Here is a 15207-nt window from a genome sequence, read left to right as displayed (position 1 = left end):
TTATGACATTAATTAATTAGCAATTGTCCGTATCAGTGTCTTTCCTGGCATAATGTCTCAGACATCCATTTAGTCAGACCTTAAATCACATTCAAAATAGCCAACGCTAATTAACATTAATTGCACAAATAACACAGAACATAAATATCCGCCATTTTGTTGGCAATGTTTTAATAAGCCGAAGTGTTCGAAATTTAAAATTTTGACATTTCAAACCTCTTTAAACGTGAAAGTATTTGTCAAAGTAATCAATGAAACAGACACTGAAATGTGTCCAAACCGCTTCGCAGCGCTTCAAAATACTAGCACATTCTCTTATATTAGTTGAAAATAAACAACTTTTAATATTCTACGTCAAAACAATACTATAACGAAGTTTTGAAAATATAATTAACAAACAACGGCTGTCATACTGCCGTATATAACTGCGAATAGTCGTTATTCATTCATAAAGACGAGAGAGCTATCCCGTGTCACGATGTTATTTTACCGTAACGATTGCATAGGAACTATTTAGGTACCTGTAAATTTTAATACCTGCACGCTTGATTTGAAAATGGAACAAATACATCATGGTATTATGACCTATATTTTACTGTTTTATCAATGTATGTATGTATTTCTGTAATAAATAAATAAATATAATATTTATTTCATATAATAATTTATTATACCAATTCAATAACATATTATATTTGTAAATGCTCTTCTGGGTTCATAGTAATGAATCTCCCATAAAAGTTGTCAGACAATTAAACAATTTCTCACCCACATAATTAGATATTTGATAAGCAATATATATAAAATTGAGAAAAACAATTAAGTCTGTAGTTAAAAATAATATTTGAATAACCTTAACTTTGACTCGTTTAACAACAATAAACAAAAACATAAATACTTATTCAGTTCAATTTCACCTAAATAGTACATCTGTCTCAAAGATTATCACCACTTTTAGAATTGCAATCATTAATAATTGCAGGCTACGCTAACTGTTTTAACAAAAAAGTAGCAGGTACAAATTATATAATTAATATAATAGAGGGTAGATTTAATATAAACACAAAAATGACCACTGTATTTTACCGCCGTTTGAAAGGGCCTAACCGCCCTTCAATAATATGGGTTTAAAACACACATACAGCGCTGTGTTAACATTACATATTAACCATACAACCGAAGTGTATGTTAATGATAATGTTAACTGGAATTTATAATACAGGTTGAATCTGGAACGTATCCGAATTATGTCCCTCGCGAGACAACGCCTCTTTAAAAATGCACAACTTCACAACGAGTTGAAATCGACGTCGGAGTCGCTGGCGCACTCGGCTAACTTCAGTCCGATTCTACATTCAAACGCGTACAGTCCAGTCATACATAGTGCCGATAATTGAGCGATTTCGACGAAAATTTGAAAATCGAACTGGATTTATTTATACCGAGCCAGTCTTCCAGCGTCAGTATTTACGTGAGTTCTATTTTGGAGCGTTTATTACGGCGGTAGCACGGGCGGCCCCGCGCGAGAGTCGAGCCACTCTGCTGATATTATATTCTGGAGCACGCCCGCCTTACTTCACGTTTCGAGTGTTCCTTCTAGCACCTATGAGTTTATCTAGTCTACGTCACACTGCTCGCTCGGTGCAGCCGCTTGCATCGTTAATAAACGACCAGTAGTGATAATATAATACGTCCCACGAGACCTACCTCTTAATTACGACAGGTACTGTATATTACGCTTTTTAGTGAACTTATTAAAATAGATTGGTGTGATATATTTAGTAGATATAATACTAGTTGAGTTATATAGTACTTGCCATGACTTATCAGGCCACGTTGTCACCAAACTGTTCAATGGCCCATTGTGTAAACAGACATAGTACAATTAATGGGAGATGGGACATATATATTTTTAAGCTTACATATACATATCAGAATGAGCCTAGTAGACTAAAATTGGGACGGCTGATGGTGACGTGTGTCTTGTTCATATATATATAATTTTAATTTATACGTTTCTCATATAAATAAAATACATTATTTTTTATAATGAGAAATAAGTTATTTAAACATTAAGCTTACTTTGATGGCTATTTAACGCGCCTGAAAATATATTTTATATATATATGTATAGCCGGGAATCGAACACTAAACTTCAGTTATGCACCATGTAATCACATAGGTAGGAAAATACGCTCTGTATTCTACACATTAAAAAAAGTTTAGTAATCTATACGAATTTTTACATTATTTAGGAGTAGGCTAGTCAAGATTGTCTTGTAAGCTACAAAAGAGTACAAAGACTAGCAATTTGTATATTATTTATGTATATGTACGCTATTGTATTGGCATGGAAGCTTTACCGACAAAGCTTCGTGATAAAAGCTCCAGCGAGTAAAAACCTAGTAGTAGGTATAAGATATTATACTTAAAAATGTTTAGTTAAAAAAAAAACATTTTTATATTTTTTAATTTATATTACGACAAGTTTTCTCTAATAATAGTGAAGCGAGATCAATTTAGAAGGTCTTATTTAAATCATTTCTACCTAATTTGCCCAAAAACAATTCAAAACGTATTTAGTGTGTCCTTGAATTAAATCTATTAATATTATAGAGGAAAGATTTGTATCATTATGTGTGTGTTACGTTAAATCAAACTAAAAGCGCATATACTCAATGAGTGTTAGAATTTAATATTTTGATTAAATAAAAACACTTTTGTACAATTTAAATTCCAATATATCAATAGAAAGTTATGAAGTATTGAAATTAATAAATCCCACAATTTTTGTGGCTTTCATGTCAACTAATATAACAGTCCGAAAATAGCGGTTGAGTGCAAATCGTTGCTCAGGTCAGGTATTTTAAACACAACTACTAAATTTGAGAAACAAATCGATATGCCACATATTATAATATATGGTCTTAGTGGCTGTATTACGTATAACTTAGCAGGTTTGATTCGCGATGAAGCAATTGTTTCGGACAATAAACAACACTACCTATTAACCATCCGACATAAACTTATTAACCATGTGATTTTGTACATAAAATGTCAAAGTTCAGCGACGTTCCTTAACTTATTCAGTAACGCGTTTTTGTTCCTGAAATAGTAAAAATTAAATTATGACATTAAAATGATATTACGTGAAATTAGTTCCCCCTGTCTATAAGATATCTCTCGACATCCTAGCATTGCTAAATGCACGGTAAATTGCGCCACAGATTGAAACTATTATAAATAGATTTTATTGAACTACTAACCCGGTCGTTTCCTTACTATCAGCCCGTCGGTCATTGTAAAATTAAAAACATAAAAATAATGAACCATCCTGATCATACAAAATTATTCGGTCCAGTTATTTTTTATACTTATAACTAAACGTCCTTCTCTAAACATCCAGTTATTATTTTCTACTTACAATACATATACGATTGTATAAATCAGAAATTTAAACAGGAAGAGATGTCTACCATCACTTTTGTAGGGTAAAATAATACTAGTGTAAAATAATACAAGTGTAAAATAAAACAAGTGTAAAATAATACAAGTGTAATATAATACAAGTAAAATAATGTTATTAAAACTAGCCATATCGAAAGAAGTCCAATTCCGCAGTCATTTGGAAGGAAAATCCAAACAGGCTTCTAAAAGCTGGGTGTTTTGGCTAAGCAATATTTTACTGAGGTACAACCTATGCAGGTATACAAGGCTCAAGTACGACCTCATATGGAATACTGCTCACATCTCTGAGCCGATGCTTCCAAATACCAGCTTCTTCCTTTAGACCAAATTCAGTGAAGGGCTTGTTGAATTGTCAATCCCCAACTTATTACTGGTCGGCTTGATTCTCTATCTACGCAGAGACATTGCGTCTCTATGCGTTTTCTACAAAGTGTAAATAGCGGTGTTCTGAAGAATTGTTGGGGATCCCTCCTGCCTCGATTTAACACCGTACGAGCCGTATCAGTTCCAAATTTCATCAGCATCACCTTGATGGCTGGAAGTCTTCCTTAGTCCACTACACAAGACACTTCGTTCTGTGAACCAGCGAACTGTGGAATCGACTATTGCGGTCTTCCCTGAGAGATACGACCTCCGACTGTTCAAAGTAAGAGTGTACTCCTCCCTTAAAGGCCGGCAACACACTCTATAAAATGGGTGTCCATGGGCTGCGATAACTGCCATTTTTGGGCGTCCCGTAAGCTCGTTTGTTTTCTATAAAAAATATGAAAGACATATATCAAAAAAGTTTAAACGCCTGACGAATTTTTAAAATTCAATTAATATTTAATGTATTTATTAAAATGTCTGGTGGTCCAAATAAAACCCTATAGACATCTTAATAGTGGAGTTAATTATTGTTCCTGTTTGATGCAAAATATAGGTTACTGTGGCATTAACTATGTTAAGGCTATTATTGCACAGATGTTGTTCATTAGTCGTTGCAAACAATCTGTATTTGTTATGTTTAATTTAAAAGTATATTTTAGGTGTGCACACTTATAAGACAAATATTTTTAAACTAATAAAATATATGTAAATATCAGTTTGAGATGTAACTCTTAAATTAACACCTATTATTTGTTTTAATTAATTAAATTGTATAGTTTTTTTATAGAACAGGGGGCAAACATGGGCACTCTCAAAGCCAAAATTTTCGGGAGTTTTTTGCCGGCCTATTAAGAGAGTTTTGGCCTAGTAGGAAATCAAAACCTAACGTTAAAATCAAGCGTTCGCCCGGCATTGCACCAATAAATTTCTTGTCTACTGTTGGAACCGGAAATTTGACGTCGTGTTTCATACAAACTAATAAATATAAAAATGCGATCCGTAATCCTCTATTAATAGTTGCCGCACTACAGAACTATTATTTCTATAAGTGTACGGGTACGAAATGAAATACCGAAATTTACTGATCAAAGCGTGCTAAACAATTAACTTATTTACATATTTTATAACTAAAATACCTCTGTCACTTTTACGATCACAAAGCATTAAAACATAGGTGTTTAAATACTAAGTAAAATTATTTAAAAGTCTTTTCATTAACTAATGAATATTGTATTACTTTTTTTTATTGATAAAAGCTTAACAACGCCCGGCGCACTGATGCATTGGTAGGTTAGGGGTTAGGGTTAGGGTTGTAGGACTCCTTTTTCCGCAATTAGACTCCTGATTGGTCCGTTGTGCGTTAAAGTCCTGGCTAATTTAGCCAGCCTAGCTTAGATACAGTGGTACAATAAAATATATTTTTTAATGTGACAAGCACTTATAGGCAAACATGACATACACGAAGAGATAATACAAATATTAAACAAAACTATGGATATTCAGACCTAGCTCGATTATTAATGCTCAATCTGGACATCGGTAAGCTTTGACCAAAGCGCGTTCTTCGAAAAGGAGGGACAAATGTAATGATGTATGGGGTTTCCATTATGAAAAATGTCGTAATTCCATTCTCGTCGGATATTCTTTTAGTTAATGTTACGTGGTTGAAGCATGCCTTGAGGAATTCCGTTCTAAACTGAAACTATAAACCCCAATCTATTGACCTGACGGCATTGTTATCAACATAAGTTCCCATCTCTGCGCAGAATGTAAAATATAGGCAGGCTTTGCACTGTATAGGCTTGAAGAATTTGTCGTTAAAATGTTACTGAATAAATTAACATGCATTACGCATCGAACATCGATGTTCCATTTGATTCTAATTGAGTGTGAATATAAACATCGAGATATCGAGATAGCGAAATCTCTCATAAGTCGACAGACAATTTTGCTAAGAATTGCCCTTATCTATTGAGCTATTTTTAATGATTTGCTATTTTTGTTTTATTGAATATTTTTTTAATAACCAACTGTTCACTGCCTGTAATTAAAAACAATTTAAAGTAATTTAAAAATTGAGATTAGCTATTAATTTTAGTTTATTTTTATTTTAGATAATACGAGTAGTTGTATAATTGTATAGTTGACATTTGTATAATTTTTCAATGATACTTGTTTTTTTCTTTTTGTTGATTTGGTTACGCACTTCTTGTGTTTTACCCGTACTATTTCTTGTTTTTAGTTTTTTCGTTACTAGAATTACCTGGAAGAAATCGCTTGTTCGGTATTAGGCCGCCCGTTGTATCCCTAATAATTTGTTAATTTAATATTACAATTATTTTTTAACCAATGGTCAGACTGTCACCAGACATGGGACACTCCTGCTTTTATGCAGTCTGTTCTATCCCGGGCTAGCCTCCTAAATCTTTTCTGCAGACTTTCCCATATACTTTACGTCCTCTCTTCCCTTTGTCTTCTCTTAAATAGCAGTCTTATACGACTACAGTTAATATGTTTTACGAGTACCGCTAAACTTAATAAGATTGTTCCAATTAATACAAGTACTATCTAATGAAACGAAATTGATTTTTTTTACCACGTGTTGTATTAAAAAGTAATGTTATATTTTTTTAATTAGGTAAAAACGTTATTTTAGAATGAAAATCGAAGATACAAGGACCGAAGGTGTTCGGGGTTGGGAATGTACTCCCACCAGTGAGCAACCACCGATTCAGGAGGATTCCAAAAGCTGTCTTCCAGTTGGGCTTAAAGGGTGGAGACGGAAATCGCTGTATGCGATCGTAATAGTCCTAATGATACTTATATTTTTGAATATCGCCTTTACTTTGTGGATTATAAGTAATTTAAGCCTGACAAAGGTAACTAAAAATTTTTGATAAATGTATTTACACCTTTCATTGTGACTTTTCAATTTCTTTTTATGGATAATTTTAATGCAAATATGTATGTAATTCTCGTGAACCTAAAAACTCTGTACGTAAAACGACAAGTGTATTAACTAAACATGGGATCCCCTTGCTACCAATGCCCTAAGAAATGTCACCGCTATATATTATCAGAAATTTAAGTAAAAAAGTGGCGCTACGAAGCTTGGTCTTCCTTTATTTCTTAATGCGCAAGTGATCAGCCTCCTGTGTCTGACACTTCGGGGACTTCTGAGTTAAGCAGGGTTTCGTCACGAAGTTTTCCTTCGTCGTACGAACGAGTCTTAAATGTGGACATCAGAAGTCCATTGGTGTCACTGGCCCAGACTCCTATTTATCTAGCATAATAATAATAATCAAGGAGACAACTATAGAAATGTGTCTTCATATAATATCTTACAATATTATCTTATCTGTATCGCAATACAGCGAGGAAATGCTGCCAGCGTTAAAGGTTCACCGCCATAGGGGAGCGTTCAAGTATTACGTAACGCAATTGTTGGAGATTATTGACCCCCCCCCCATGTATCTCGCCGTAACGTTTTTCAGTACCCTAGTACAGTACTGTACTCAAGTATAGTAAAACGTTTCGTGACCATCTTGTCTCTTTAGTTACTATTATGTGGTGTAAGTCGAAAATAAACTTAACAATAACGCGTAATTCAATCCCCGCCCCGCATCGTAACGTTTTACAAAAGGACCCCCCCCCCACCTCTCCCAAAACGCGTTTCGTAATACTTGAACGCTCCCTAGGGAACAAACTTTTAAATTTGTTTTATTAATTTTTAATTATTTTAATTATTACTACGTAGGTTGAGACAATTTTAGATACTTTTGTGATTGTTATGAATAATAATAAACGTAATTAAGATATCTTAAAACACTTTATTTTTCAGAACGGCCTTGGTCCAATAACAATAGTTAAGGATGGTATTACTTTAGATGGTAAAGTATGGGTTGTCGAAGATCTAATAGCGTCGACAATTTCGTCCCAAACAGCGCAACCTATTACATTACACTCGCATCGGAATTTTACAGTTCTTGTCTCTGATGACCAGAAGGAGCAGTCAAAATTGATTTTAAGTAAGAATTGTTATACCAAAAGGAATAGGTGGTTCTGAAATTAGATTTCCGAGGGACAAAATTCTGTTTCGACTTTTCCGAGAATAATATCATTGCCATTGGTTGCCTATTTGTAGAGTAATAATCAACAGTAATGACGTCTGACGTCCGTCACAGGCCAAATATAACGAGAACAGTGAGAACCTGTCCTGTTGAAGGTCAGGTTCTGACTAAAATATATGTAAATATCGTTTTTCAACCTTTTATTGTGAACCACTATGTGGAACCAGCTGCCCACTGAAGTATTTTCGAACCATTTCTTCTTCAAAGAGCATACCAATTCTTAAAAGGCCCACAACGCACGCGAGACCTCTGGCATTGAGAGTGTCCATAGGCGGTGGTGTCACTTTACATTAGGTGAGCCTCCTGCCCGTTTGCCCCTGTTCTATAAAAACATAATAATGTTGTCACTCTTAATAATTGTTATAATTCCTTATTGTTGTATCATACAATTATTAATTTCTTAAAAGGATAGTATCTATGCCTTAGCTGACTTGACACATATAGTCGTCTGATCCCCCTTATTGAAAACCTAAGACCAAAACACGATTTCATTATTGAGTTTTACAGAGTACGAGCACTGACCCGAAATTTGGCACGTATTAATTTGGTTATAGTATGCCCTCAACAGGCTCAGCTGAATTTGTCGTCCATCATTAAATAGCGATTCCAGTAATTTTATTTTGAGGCACAAAAACAGTGATTCATACTGGTTAATTATAAATTTGACGACTCATTGGTCTAGTGGTTAGTACCCCTGACTGCGAATCCATGGGTCACGGGTTCGATCCCCGGCTGAGACGAACATCGATGTGATGAGCATTTGGTGTTGTGCTTAGGTCTTGGGTGTTTAAATATGTATTTATATGTCTATCTATCTATAATATGTAAGTATATCCGTTGCCTAGTACCCATAACACAAGCTTCACCAGGTTAGCATGGCACTAGGTCAATTGATGTGAATTGTCTTTTAAATAAAAAAAATTATAAATAAATATTGATAGTAAATGTTAATATGTACTGTATTTTATTCCACTTGCCTATTACCAAAATACTCGCGACTACAAAAATTCGCTGATAAAAAGCACTTCATAAAAACTTTCAATTCACTGAACGAATATTAAAGTTGACTTAGTTACAAAACCATACATTTTTGACGTGATAACGTCTTTAAAATCGTTTTAGTCGGGTGACATGTTCAGAAACTTGTGTCACACCAAAACCTCACGAGCGCGATCGCAGGTATAACGAGAGAGAGACGGACCGATCTCCCGTCTCATCTCGAGCGCTGCCAGTCATTCCGTGAATGTATGAAGAAAAATGTATATCATAGTCGAATAAGTAAACTTGTCATTTTACACCCGAAATTTATCATCAAAAGTGTGAATAAAACGATAGATGTAATTTAAAATTTGAAAAAATTGTTATCTTCATTAATTCCTTACTTCCCAAAAACTTATATCACCAATAAGACGTTATCACGTAAACATCTCGATCGTAAACCTACTTTACAAACAACCAATATTTTTTTCGTCTTACAATATACATATTTCATTACTTACAGAACGCGACTCCGTGGAATGTACCGGAAATGCTTTTGAAGTGCAAGACGCACGTGGTGACCGTATATTCTACGCGTCAAAGGACGAGGTACGCGTATTCGCAGACGCCCTAGCGGTGGACGGGGCGGGCGGCGTAGGGGTGCGTAGCGCCCTCCAAGCGCCCATCGTACGTGCACCGCCAGGGTCAAATTTACAGTGAGTTTCCTCTTTTCGAAGTCGGTTTAAATAATATTGTGTGTATGTAGTATTGTTAGAATTGAATAATACATAAAGCTTTCAAAAGCATAAGTAAAATTTCGTAAGTGGTATTTTGTCCACAAGCTTCTTGGAATTTTAGTACTGGTACCTACAGGTATAAAAGTACCGTCCACGTTTCACCCAAATTGCATTTCTAGAGGGAACATAGATACCGAGTTTAATAAAATTAGACTGACAGGTTCAAATATCTGTCGGTAGTATTAAATAATATAATGAAAAAAGTGTACGTTCGTACTATATCCCACTTCTGTCATGACAGGCGGTCGGAGTGATACCACAGGAAGCGGAAACCATAGATAATATAAAGTCGGATACATACGTAACAGTAGTGAATGATTTTTGTTGCAGATTGGAATCCTTAACACGAAAATTAGATCTACGAGCACCACACTCCATTTATTTAGAGAGTAGGGCGGGCAGTATTGATATAACTTCACATAATAATATTAAACTGGATTCAGTTGTTGGTGCAGTAAGTACAAACAAAAATTCATGAAACGTTCGCTACGTTTAATTACTTGAAGATCTTAGCGATTGTATAATATATGAAAGGAAATATTATTAGTAATTTAAAAAATGTTGTAGGCCCTTAAGGTAAGATCCAACTCGAGACTTAGCGTTAAGTGTCTAAAAAAATTAACAGACTTGACGTCTTAATATAAAAATGACATCGCATTACTATTAATCTTGTATTTCACTATTTTTTCGCACCAAAGCGTCTCACATATGAAACAGTTTTCTCGCATAGAAAATGGTTCGAATACATCAAATTCAAATCATAGATTCAAAACCACAAAAGTATTTAACGAAGGAACTAAGGAACTTTATTTGATAAACAAATATGCAAGACTAAATTTATAGTACAACTTTTTTTCTATCAAAATAACGAAATTAACCTTTAATCGTTGGGACACAAAAATAACTTGTAAACACCATAACAAGGTTGTCATAATAAGTGAGAGGCTGCGGACGCCTCATTGTTTATTCATTGGTTATTTTTTGTAGTCGACTGTCGAACCCGGATAGGCAAATGTTAAAAATCTTGTAAATTTTTTGGTGTTGAATTCGTTTGTTACACAAAATGTTCTCTGGTGGGTTTATTTTTGAATAATCTAGTAATAAAAGCATTGCTAAATTTCTTTGAAAAAATAATTAAAACTCCTTTATTTGTTTAAAAGGTACTACAAATGTCATTATGGTCATTCAAAGTTCTTGGCTGCTAACGTCACGCATATTCTATTTCTTTTTACTTGTAGATTGTCTTATTCCCATCTCGCTCGCGCACGCTCGGCGCCCATACTGATAATTTTGTGTCACGGTGCGCGCGCCTCGTAAAATTTCATTCTCATAAATTTTTCATAACGCGCCTAAAGAAGTATAACTTCAAAAATGGAGAAGAAAGAATGGCCTGTCCAAAGGAGTCGATACTATACATATTTCTGTCTCTTTTCTCCATCTTTCCTCTTTTATTTGCGTAGGTTTTAGCCGAGTTCTAACCTCTTGTGCTTTCCAACTTAATATAAATGTGGTTTCTTAACTCTCTTTATTATATACTCTTAGTGTCCGTGTGTTTGTTATTTAACTAATTGATGTTTTTTTTAGATTAAACTAGATGCCCCGAACATAATTATCGAGAATCTCAAGGAAGCAACCGCAACGAAAGAGCAGAAAACTTCAAGAAATAAGAAAGTGTACCAGCTTTGCGCCTGCGCTTCTGGGAAATTGTTTTTAGCAGCTCCAGACGCACCGTGCTCTATGCACGAAATGGATACAGAGTTGTGTCGATGATGGATATTTACTGGGCACATAAGAATTTATAACAAAAAGGACCAAATTCATATAGAAATACACTATCACATTAACTAACTGTCATTTATCATTCGTCACCTGTTTACGTTGTCATGTGTCAAATTCTATAGTTCATTAATCTGTGCAACTGCAATAATGTGATAATTGTCATATCGTCTTATATATTTTATTCTAATTAAAATTGAATAAATTAGAAAAACTTAACATACAACGAAATCTTACTTAAGTCAACTATGAAACGTTACGATAATATTTTTAATGAAATTTAGCTTTTATAAGAAGTATTTATAAGAATCAACGACTCATCACTAGACATTGTACACGATTTTTTAAATCGTTATTTAAAACGACTTTTATATCTAAGGAGTACGCAATTGCTAGCTTTCTCCGGTCTTACAGTTCTTACGTGCCAAAGCCAAGTGAGGGCTAATTTATTTATTGGTCCGCTAACAGTATTTATTTATAACATAAGTGTTTATAAAAATGAAGAATAAATATAAATAAGAAAATGAAATCAAAAATATTGTATTTTATGCAAAATATCGTGATAGTTGAATTTTAAGGTAAAACTGCGACGGAAAGATGCCAAGATGAACAAGAAAAAATAAAATAATAACTATTTACAAAAAAAGACAATCTTAATTATTCTCCTCTTAGCCTTGTCTTACATATATTGTCTTTACAAGAGACCAGACAAGGACAAATATATTTACCAAAAGTCATAAAAGTTCAAGTCATCCGCAATTTCACGTATTTTTTCACTTACACGTCGTCTATAGATGTACAATTGGCAAGACAAATGTGTTATTTACTTCATTGAAATATCAATGCATTGTCTCCTAGATTGCGATCAGTGGGGTAATCAATCTTGCTGGAGCAAACGTCAGCGAGTCGACCGCGTCCGTGGCTTTACCCTAGTAATTACACCGGGCTAATTGAAGCCACAATGTTTTTCAAAATATTTTTAAAACGGAAAAACATTTTGCTTAATTAAATTCACTATTACCTCTGGAGTTTTCACCTTAGATGCTCTTACACAAAATATACAATAGCTTCCATTCATTTGGCCAAAGTCTATATTACTATGGAACAATGATTTTTGATTATTTATATTCCGAGGAATAGTTTTAAAGGAAATGTTAAAAATATATGATGGTTAATTCTATGCATATAATATGCTTTAGATACATTGTATCTGAATGAATGGCCTAGACTGTAGGCCAGGAAGACGTTCCAACTTTAAAGACCCATTAGAGTTCCCATTCTGAGGTAAAAATGTATTTGTTTTTAATAAGGTTGGAAATACAATAAGACGTCATTATATATGTGTGTAAGCGCAGGAAAATACACAGCATGTTCTGGAAGTTATGCCTACTTGCAAAGATTATAGAAACAGATGCAGAGAGGTATCTCCCATTACGGGCTTAGTGATATATTGAATTCATCAATGAATAAAGCAATGCTAGTAATTTACTATCGTAAATTATTTTTAAAGCATCTATATTGGCTGCACTGTATTTCAAAAATTATAAACATTATATAGTAACAAGTGCAACATACATTTAGAAAAATGTATTTTATGTTTATTAGGATAACAAAATACTTTTTTAAATACGGGAGTTTATTACACTATTTACATTGATCGAACTTTATATTAAATAATTTTGATATTAATGACATCTATTGTGAAATATATAGAAACTTAAAATATTTCAATTCTTGTTTCAATCAATGATAAACATCATGTAAATTACAAATATGTATTTATTTATTTATTAAAGTTCACCACATCATACATACTGCTATATCTACAGTATATGTTACAGGATATCTTTTCTAAAATATATGACAATTATGGTAAATATAAATGTTAAAAAAATTTAAATACAATTAAAATCGTCATACAAAAAACTATAGGCACTTAACAATGCTTTTAATATCAATCATCCCACTACCGAATAGTTGTGTGTTAGTGTGTTTCCGAATAACAAATATTATTGTTTGTTTTTATATTTATAAATATTGTAAATTAAGTTTAATTAATTTAATATTGCAACATTGGTATTTGCAATATTTTTATATAAAAATTTTACATAAGAATGATTGTCATAATTGTGTGGGTTATGGAGATAAATAATACTAAACATTTGCGTTAAAAATTCAAATTAGTATATCAAGAGCAGATCTAGACACGCTGTATAAATTTAATTGATATTGTTACAGAATATTTACACAACACCTGAGTCTTATACATAAAATTTTAAAGAAATAAGCATTTGAGACGCACAAAATAACCATGTGTATACGTAGATCAGCCACAACTTGATTAGCCATCAAAGGATTATATTGTTTGTAAGAAACACAATAAAAGAAAAAACTATTTATTTGATCCCAACACAAAGCTGTGAACATTTATTTCTGTACACATTTTAGTAACGACTCTATAAACAAATAAAATCAAGGGAATATTTGAATAGAGAATGTTTTTGTCAAATATTTGGTTTTGTGTACCCCTTTGTTCTTTTTATATGTTTAGAATTATGATAATGATGTTTTACGTCATTTTATCAGGATAAAATGCTCCGTCCTATTTATTTTTTTAAATTGGAATGCACTAACTAAAGACTTAGTTATGCCGTCTTCTAATCAAATCCAAATTTAATTGATTCATTTATTACTAAATGAAGGAAGAAACTTATTATAAAAAAATTAATTTACATTTACTGCCAGTTCCCAAATCAAGGGCATAGACGAAAAGAACTGTCTCTCTTTTAAATCGACAAGTTTTGTTTCACAAAATGTTTGTAAGAAGCTTTTTTTCAGCTGAAATCAATAATAATTTTAGCGTATATGTATAAAAATAAACAATCTCTATGTATCCATGCACATATTATATAAATGATAATTTATATAATTCCTAAGTATTTTCTTTTCGCAACCAGCTACCATAAACAATGGTTACACAAGGGATTTTTTTTTATGGCTCTGGCACGGTTTGTGCATTAGCCAGCGTCAAGTATAAGATTTTTATAATTCGTGCTTTTTTGCCTTAGACATTCGACAATGTCCTCCATGTACGGTTTAGGCACTCGCCCGTTACCGCACAACCCTCCCAAAGGCCGAGAACAAATTTAAATTAAATTAAAACTTGCCCTCGAACCGGGAATCGAACCCGGTACCCCTCACCTAGCTGCCACTTAATAAGACCGAAGGCATAAATTAGATTTGTAAAGATGTTTTTTCTATACAACCTTGTACAGACATACGTTATTTCACAGAAACCTACAAACATAATACAGAAGGCAATGCAAAACTTTAAAAATAATGTACTCTATGTACATAATAGTTTTTGTATAAAAAAGAAAAGCAATCAAAATTGGGACACCAGTATGCATACTAAAATAACGCTTGTACAAATATGGTTTATAAATATTCAGTATTTTTAGTATGTAAAACCTTACAAAAAAACTTTTGGGCATTTTACAATTTATTACTGTTTTAAAAAATAAGAATGCAGAGCCGAATTCAACTTATATATTTCTGGAAATCAAATAAATAAATTAATAATAAATAAATCGTTTATTTGCAAAGAAAGTGTTACATTTAGATCGATTCATTATAAAAATCCGCACAATCAGCCATATAAAAAGGCATGCAAATCTCATATTAATTTT

The 15207-nt window shown here is 33.1% G+C and overlaps 1 protein-coding gene across 3 annotated transcripts; it reads left to right on the top strand.

Moving 5' to 3' along the window:
* Positions 1–1343: 1343 nt before the first annotated feature.
* Positions 1344–11703, top strand: LOC125061638 (delta-sarcoglycan-like). Of its 3 annotated transcripts, none has more exons than XM_047667155.1 (6): positions 1344–1471; positions 6494–6716; positions 7679–7865; positions 9469–9661; positions 10073–10196; positions 11327–11703. In XM_047667155.1, the coding sequence occupies exons 2-6, from the start codon at positions 6495–6497 to the stop codon at positions 11510–11512; spliced, it is 912 nt and encodes a 303-aa protein (XP_047523111.1). In that variant the 5' UTR covers positions 1344–1471; position 6494; the 3' UTR covers positions 11513–11703. The 3 variants fall into 3 exon arrangements, with proteins under 3 accessions (XP_047523111.1, XP_047523109.1, XP_047523110.1); XM_047667153.1 differs by having other exon boundaries at positions 1344–1723; XM_047667154.1 differs by having other exon boundaries at positions 1344–1723; positions 6476–6716.
* Positions 11704–15207: the final 3504 nt, after the last annotated feature.

The sequence above is a fragment of the Pieris napi genome, chromosome 23 (assembly GCF_905475465.1).
Source record: "Pieris napi chromosome 23, ilPieNapi1.2, whole genome shotgun sequence".
NCBI lineage: Eukaryota > Metazoa > Arthropoda > Insecta > Lepidoptera > Pieridae > Pieris > Pieris napi.
Note: the sequence above shows the minus strand (reverse complement) of the source record. Positions and strands in the feature narration are given on the sequence as shown.

Excerpts from the sequence above, each read along its gene's own strand:
- LOC125061638 (XM_047667155.1), top strand. The coding sequence starts at position 6,495 with ATGAAAATCGAAGATACAAGGACCGAAGGTGTTCGGGGTTGGGAATGT. Across the intron at positions 7,866-9,468 it reads GCAGTCAAAATTGATTTTAA|AACGCGACTCCGTGGAATGT; the intron begins GTAAGAATTGTT and ends CATTACTTACAG. Across the intron at positions 10,197-11,326 it reads TGGATTCAGTTGTTGGTGCA|ATTAAACTAGATGCCCCGAA; the intron begins GTAAGTACAAAC and ends TGTTTTTTTTAG.